This window comes from Camelina sativa, chromosome 11, assembly GCF_000633955.1.
Source record: "Camelina sativa cultivar DH55 chromosome 11, Cs, whole genome shotgun sequence".
Lineage (NCBI taxonomy): Eukaryota > Viridiplantae > Streptophyta > Magnoliopsida > Brassicales > Brassicaceae > Camelina > Camelina sativa.
Genome location: NC_025695.1, coordinates 1,510,637 through 1,518,621, shown reverse-complemented (window position 1 = coordinate 1,518,621; position 7,985 = coordinate 1,510,637). Strand labels below are relative to the sequence as shown.

Sequence of the window (7,985 nt, the reverse complement as noted above, 5' to 3'; positions counted from 1 at the left end):
AGCTATAGCACTTTCAAGCTCTCGTTGGAATGCATAAGCTGTCCCTCTTCCTATAAGTGCCTCAGGGTAAGTTGGTTCTTCTTTCAGCACCTGCACAAAGATAAGCTAAATGGTAAAAAATTTGACCCAGTCATTTTTGCCAAACAACCTCCGAATAGAATGTAAAACAGGGAAACGAAAAACAAAAGACACTCGCCAGATATTAAGATCACCAAACAGGAGTACATGAAAAATCACCTTATCAAAAATAGATATAGCTTTTGTATAGTTTCCTTCGTTCACCTGTTGACAACAGAAGCTCAGTGATCAAGAATATGGAAGCAATCTCAACACCACTAAGATACAACATAAAGTAACCTTTTCTTATTATTTTGCATTGCTATACCTGTGCAATGCCTCTAGAAAGTCGAAAATCCACACTTATAGACTGGTTTCCTGATATTCTTGCTATGGTGTACTTCTTGTTTATCTTGATTTCAGTGCCAACTCCGCAACGTACCTCAGCTTTATGGCTTGAATTGCTAGTAAATCCAGACGTACTGCTCATTTTTTTTCCACTAATCGTCAGATCCCCTAACCGATCAGAACTTTCAGCTAAATTATCATGCAAATCAGAACCATTACATGGTTTACATGTTTCATAAGAACCATTGATTTGGCTGCCACACTTTCCATTCTCTTTTTCCTTGTACGATGATCCATTACATAAGTCGGAACTACCACCAGATTGCTTACTTGCCTTGGATGCATCCTTTGAAAAGCTATTGACCTTTAATGGCTCGCCTAATTCCCTGGATGCCTCGTGGGAGTTCCCATTGCTGCTACATGCTCCTGATTCAGAAACTGCAATACTTGCTAATTTGCAGGCACTATCGCTTGTTCCAAAATCAGAGTCATGCTTGTCCCGCTTATCAATTTTTTCATCAGACTTCTCACTAGCACATGACCCTAGATGCGAGGCAGGGGTCTCTTGCCGGGACTCGGTGGCATGGTTTTCGAAAGTACAATCAATCTCTCGTCTTGCATCTTTTAAGAGCTCTTCTAATTCAAGTAACTGCTTCACATCTGCTGTCTGCTGAAAAGCATTTTTATATCCTTGCTCCAAAACAAGAACAGCTTCCTGTTTTCTCCCCAACGCCAAAAGAGCGCGTCCTGTTTTTTTCCACCACACCATGATTCAGTAACAATTTTCAAATCTCATCCCCACTTATTGATAACTTAACAGAAATCTTCACCCTAGGTTACCAAAAACAGTACTATTCATAGCTTATACTAAGATTACCGATATTCTTAAGCAACCATTATATCATCAATTCATAACTAGCAGGCTAAACCCCTAACAATAGCTCTGAAGGTATCGCAAGAATAAGACTCAATCCTCAGAGATATTATTACACTTGATACTCTGAAAGCACTACTTCAAAAAAAGCTTGGTAGTGAACTAACCTTTGAGTATATAAGCTTCAATGGCACAAGACTCAAGCTGAAGTGCTTTATCACAGTCCTTAATCACATGCTTGTGAAGCTCCAATTGATTATAGCAAAACGCTCTATTGCTGAAACCAAAATTTCCCAATCAAAAACAAAATTGAGATTAATGATTTTACCGATCCGGAGAAATTGATGAGAGAAGAAAGATCGCGAAACCAAACCATATATCCAAAATTGAACACTGCTTAGCAAGTAGCGAATCGAGAACTCGGATCGCTTTGGACCAGTTCCGTGAACTGCAGTGCTTGGCTAACTCTTCTCGTTCCGATGTCGTCGTCGTCGCCGTCGCCATTTCCCCTGAACAACGAGCGGCGTCTCCGATGGGACAAAATCAATCAATCGCCTCTTTTCTCTATATTATTCCCTCTTCTTCTTCTTCGTGGCCGCCGTGTCTCAGGGGGGAACGAACGATGGGTTTAAGGGTAAAAAGGGAATTTACAGTGGAGAAAAAAATAAAAGCAAAAGAGTGAGAAGACTTTGACGGAGAGCGAAACGGGGAAGAAAAGTAAAAAAAGTTACAGAGGAAGAGAGAGAAGAAGAGACGACGACGACGACGACGATGACGATGATGGTGATTGGTGATTGGTGATTGGTGATGGTGAAATGTGCTACTGGCTGGAGGTGGATGGTGGATGCTGCTGCTTCTCTTCGCTGTGGTGGTAATCAATTTTTTTGGGGTAAGAGTGACACACGTGTGAACTTTCTCGTCACGTGAGTTTTTCTAAAGTTGTTTTTTTTTGTGTGTGTGTGTATAAATGGGCCTAGCCCACTTATCAAACCCTTTTACAATGGGCTAGTTCGTTCAGTTAATTGTTTTGCCAAAAAGAGTTCAAGTCTGGTCTGTGTATTCAAACTTCATGGCATTGCATAGGGAAGAAAATTGAATAGATGTTCTAGAATCTCTCATGACTTATGTAAACAATTCAACTGTATCAATGAAATGAATTTAAAAAGAATAGAAGTTTAATTATACTTTGGCTAGTAAGAAGAAATAATGTGTTATATATAGCAAACACATATCTAAACTTATAGAAAATATAAATTTTTAGAAAAATAACTAGAAATTTTAAATTTTGTTCTTATCGTCTCAAAATGATAGATGTACAACATCACCAATTCTGTTTTTGTATCACAAACTCTTAAAAGTTATATTTTTTTTATAGATAAATCATTAATTTCATAAACAAACAAACCAAATAAAATCTGAACAGACTACGGCGCCTATTGTAAATTTTGAAGTTTGTTAATGAGAAATGAACACAAGATAATATTTTTGGCATGATGACACTATAAATACATCAAACAAGTCCACAATTTGCATAAACAAACAAACCGAACAAAATTTGAATTAATTCCACCTAACTGAAAAACCCCTAAATTTTTATCATTTAGTATAAAATTTAGTTGATTTATATTTTCATAAACAGACAAACAAACTTCAAACCATCAGTCCATCACATAATTTTATCATGTTATGATTCGGCTAAACTATGTCCTCACCGAACAAGCTAACAGCTAGATAACCCAAATCCGCAAAAACTCGTTGCTATCCCTATGGCTATGTGTAGCGGATGGGAGCTTTGAGGTGTAATCGAAAATAACTGAAAAATAATCGGAAATAAATTTATTCTTCACACGTTGTATGGAGTGGACTATCGACGACACTTGAAATAATTCGCTATGCTCATATGGACCATCAATTATATAGATCGAGCAATGATGGGTCTAGCAAAGCTGGACAAAAGACAGAGACTTTTCCTTTAACAAAAAGATAAGAACAACAACGATCAACTACTCAAAGACAAACGAATCAGAACCAAACCACAACGAAACAATGTTCTCAATAGGTAGACATATCACATCAAAAGTTTATTTCCAAATTTTTGACATCGTTAATTAATTAATTAATTAAATAAATCTCCCACAATCAGAAATCAATGTCATTACGAATGTGACGGAGGACGACGGGAACAACAGAATCCGGCGAGCTAAGCTGAGGAAGATGACCATCAGAAGGAATAACCTCAACGACGGATTCACTTCCAAGATTGGTGTGAAGATACTCTGAAACACTAACTGGTACGGCTAAGTCCCTAACACTTTGGAGGATGTGACAAGGGACAGAGACAAAAGGTAAGATGTGTCTCATGTCGCTTTGGAAAATGGTCTGACCGAGGGAGAGAGCAATGTCGGGACGCATGTTGAAGAGTGTCCTGCTGAATTCTTGAACGGCGATTGAGTCTAAGTCACCACCGACGGCTAGTGGAGCGAAACCTGAGCACCAAGCTTTGTAATTGCTTCGCATCGCTTCGAAGAGTTGGTTTAAGTCGTCTTGTTCGAATCCACCTTGGTAATCAACAGCGTTCACGTATCTTATAGACGCACCAAAAACAAAATAATTTGCCTATGTTAACAAAAAAGTATATGGATATTTCTAGGGTTTTCTTGTGTCAGAAGAAGATTAAATTAATATGTAAGCACCGCTCTCAATTAAAAAAATTCAATATCAAACTTAAGGATTTTATGATGATGTCACAAAAAAAAAAAGTTACGGATTTTATTGAAAAATAAACATGAAATTTTTATTGATTTTGAGAAAATAGGATAATTCAGACAAGAGAACTAGAGAAGGAACAGAGAGGCCCTTTGTCGAAAATATATATGTAAGAATGAGATTAAAATAAGCAAAAAAGCTCTATGAATCTTCTTCACCAAATAACAGATTTGAAGAATTCAGTAAATTTACGAACTTTAGATTTTTCAAAAAAAAATTATATGTCAGAAAGAAATAAAGAAATANATAGCTTATACTAAGATTACCGATATTCTTAAGCAACCATTATATCATCAATTCATAACTAGCAGGCTAAACCCCTAACAATAGCTCTGAAGGTATCGCAAGAATAAGACTCAATCCTCAGAGATATTATTACACTTGATACTCTGAAAGCACTACTTCAAAAAAAGCTTGGTAGTGAACTAACCTTTGAGTATATAAGCTTCAATGGCACAAGACTCAAGCTGAAGTGCTTTATCACAGTCCTTAATCACATGCTTGTGAAGCTCCAATTGATTATAGCAAAACGCTCTATTGCTGAAACCAAAATTTCCCAATCAAAAACAAAATTGAGATTAATGATTTTACCGATCCGGAGAAATTGATGAGAGAAGAAAGATCGCGAAACCAAACCATATATCCAAAATTGAACACTGCTTAGCAAGGAGCGAATCGAGAACTCGGATCGCTTTGGACCAGTTCCGTGAACTGCAGTGCTTGGCTAACTCTTCTCGTTCCGATGTCGTCGTCGTCGCCGTCGCCATTTCCCCTGAACAACGAGCGGCGTCTCCGATGGGACAAAATCAATCAATCGCCTCTTTTCTCTATATTATTCCCTCTTCTTCTTCTTCGTGGCCGCCGTGTCTCAGGGGGGAACGAACGATGGGTTTAAGGGTAAAAAGGGAATTTACAGTGGAGAAAAAAATAAAAGCAAAAGAGTGAGAAGACTTTGACGGAGAGCGAAACGGGGAAGAAAAGTAAAAAAAGTTACAGAGGAAGAGAGAGAAGAAGAGACGACGACGACGACGACGATGACGATGATGGTGATTGGTGATTGGTGATTGGTGATGGTGAAATGTGCTACTGGCTGGAGGTGGATGGTGGATGCTGCTGCTTCTCTTCGCTGTGGTGGTAATCAATTTTTTTGGGGTAAGAGTGACACACGTGTGAACTTTCTCGTCACGTGAGTTTTTCTAAAGTTGTTTTTTTTTGTGTGTGTGTGTATAAATGGGCCTAGCCCACTTATCAAACCCTTTTACAATGGGCTAGTTCGTTCAGTTAATTGTTTTGCCAAAAAGAGTTCAAGTCTGGTCTGTGTATTCAAACTTCATGGCATTGCATAGGGAAGAAAATTGAATAGATGTTCTAGAATCTCTCATGACTTATGTAAACAATTCAACTGTATCAATGAAATGAATTTAAAAAGAATAGAAGTTTAATTATACTTTGGCTAGTAAGAAGAAATAATGTGTTATATATAGCAAACACATATCTAAACTTATAGAAAATATAAATTTTTAGAAAAATAACTAGAAATTTTAAATTTTGTTCTTATCGTCTCAAAATGATAGATGTACAACATCACCAATTCTGTTTTTGTATCACAAACTCTTAAAAGTTATATTTTTTTTATAGATAAATCATTAATTTCATAAACAAACAAACCAAATAAAATCTGAACAGACTACGGCGCCTATTGTAAATTTTGAAGTTTGTTAATGAGAAATGAACACAAGATAATATTTTTGGCATGATGACACTATAAATACATCAAACAAGTCCACAATTTGCATAAACAAACAAACCGAACAAAATTTGAATTAATTCCACCTAACTGAAAAACCCCTAAATTTTTATCATTTAGTATAAAATTTAGTTGATTTATATTTTCATAAACAGACAAACAAACTTCAAACCATCAGTCCATCACATAATTTTATCATGTTATGATTCGGCTAAACTATGTCCTCACCGAACAAGCTAACAGCTAGATAACCCAAATCCGCAAAAACTCGTTGCTATCCCTATGGCTATGTGTAGCGGATGGGAGCTTTGAGGTGTAATCGAAAATAACTGAAAAATAATCGGAAATAAATTTATTCTTCACACGTTGTATGGAGTGGACTATCGACGACACTTGAAATAATTCGCTATGCTCATATGGACCATCAATTATATAGATCGAGCAATGATGGGTCTAGCAAAGCTGGACAAAAGACAGAGACTTTTCCTTTAACAAAAAGATAAGAACAACAACGATCAACTACTCAAAGACAAACGAATCAGAACCAAACCACAACGAAACAATGTTCTCAATAGGTAGACATATCACATCAAAAGTTTATTTCCAAATTTTTGACATCGTTAATTAATTAATTAATTAAATAAATCTCCCACAATCAGAAATCAATGTCATTACGAATGTGACGGAGGACGACGGGAACAACAGAATCCGGCGAGCTAAGCTGAGGAAGATGACCATCAGAAGGAATAACCTCAACGACGGATTCACTTCCAAGATTGGTGTGAAGATACTCTGAAACACTAACTGGTACGGCTAAGTCCCTAACACTTTGGAGGATGTGACAAGGGACAGAGACAAAAGGTAAGATGTGTCTCATGTCGCTTTGGAAAATGGTCTGACCGAGGGAGAGAGCAATGTCGGGACGCATGTTGAAGAGTGTCCTGCTGAATTCTTGAACGGCGATTGAGTCTAAGTCACCACCGACGGCTAGTGGAGCGAAACCTGAGCACCAAGCTTTGTAATTGCTTCGCATCGCTTCGAAGAGTTGGTTTAAGTCGTCTTGTTCGAATCCACCTTGGTAATCAACAGCGTTCACGTATCTTATAGACGCACCAAAAACAAAATAATTTGCCTATGTTAACAAAAAAGTATATGGATATTTCTAGGGTTTTCTTGTGTCAGAAGAAGATTAAATTAATATGTAAGCACCGCTCTCAATTAAAAAAATTCAATATCAAACTTAAGGATTTTATGATGATGTCACAAAAAAAAAAAGTTACGGATTTTATTGAAAAATAAACATGAAATTTTTATTGATTTTGAGAAAATAGGATAATTCAGACAAGAGAACTAGAGAAGGAACAGAGAGGCCCTTTGTCGAAAATATATATGTAAGAATGAGATTAAAATAAGCAAAAAAGCTCTATGAATCTTCTTCACCAAATAACAGATTTGAAGAATTCAGTAAATTTACGAACTTTAGATTTTTCAAAAAAAAATTATATGTCAGAAAGAAATAAAGAAATAAACATAAAGAGCAAAAAATGATCTTATGAATCAAGAAAAAGAGATAATAAATCTTTAAATGATATGTTATATACCTTGGAGAAGCAGAAATCATAACGATTTTGGAGAAGAGATCAGGACGGTTAAGAGAAGCCAAGACACCGACCATGGCGGAAACAGAGTGGCCAACAAAGATACAAGACTCAATCTGGAGATCTTCCAAGATTGCAATCAAATCAAAGGAGAAGCCTTCGAGAGTTGAGTAACGATCGAAGTCGAAATATTCCGGGTTTGTCGTACCAGCTCCCATGTTGTCGTAAAGCACGACGCGGTAATCATCGACCAGATGTGGTACCAGGTGTTTCCACACTGACTGGTCCGTGCCGAACCCGTGACCTAACACGATCGTAGCTTGATTTCCTGAACCAATCACCTTCACGTTGTGAGCTTCCTCTACCACACCCATCTTCTCTTCTTTATTTTTTCTCTCTCTCTCTAAAGATTCGTCTTCTTGTTATATCTCTCTCTCTTGATATATAATCAGCTAATATAATGGAAGTGTTTGGTAAATAGTTTAAAGTTTCTTTGGTAGTATATATTTTTAAGAATAAAATCTCATATTGTGGAAGAGGTAATAAATTCTACGATCTTTCTTTTAAAATATCAAGATTTATAGGTGACTGGAAC

The 7,985-nt window shown here is 36.8% G+C and overlaps 3 protein-coding genes across 3 annotated transcripts in view; all 3 read right to left on the bottom strand.

Annotated features, from left to right (window-relative positions):
• LOC104721014 (suppressor of RPS4-RLD 1) overlaps positions 1 to 2,180 on the bottom strand; it is an 8,118-nt gene extending 5,938 nt beyond the window's left edge. The window contains exons 1-4 of the mRNA XM_010438919.2: positions 1,653 to 2,180; positions 1,447 to 1,556; positions 386 to 1,152; positions 238 to 282 (exon numbers count right to left, since the gene is read on the bottom strand). Coding sequence (XP_010437221.1) covers positions 238 to 282; positions 386 to 1,152; positions 1,447 to 1,556; positions 1,653 to 1,783 — 1,053 coding nt within the window. The 5' untranslated portion in view covers positions 1,784 to 2,180. The remainder of the gene's footprint in view (positions 1 to 237; positions 283 to 385; positions 1,153 to 1,446; positions 1,557 to 1,652) is intronic.
• LOC109127491 (probable esterase KAI2) lies at positions 3,171 to 4,282 on the bottom strand. Its single transcript, XM_019232342.1, has one exon. It carries the CDS (start codon positions 3,794 to 3,796, stop codon positions 3,419 to 3,421), a length of 378 nt encoding a protein of 125 aa, XP_019087887.1. The 5' UTR covers positions 3,797 to 4,282; the 3' UTR covers positions 3,171 to 3,418.
• On the bottom strand, positions 6,256 to 7,930 carry LOC104721015 (probable esterase KAI2). The gene is made up of 2 exons (XM_010438920.2): positions 7,394 to 7,930; positions 6,256 to 6,892 (listed from the first exon to the last, which is right to left on the bottom strand). Exons 1-2 carry the CDS (start codon positions 7,762 to 7,764, stop codon positions 6,448 to 6,450), a joined length of 816 nt encoding a protein of 271 aa, XP_010437222.1. The 5' UTR covers positions 7,765 to 7,930; the 3' UTR covers positions 6,256 to 6,447.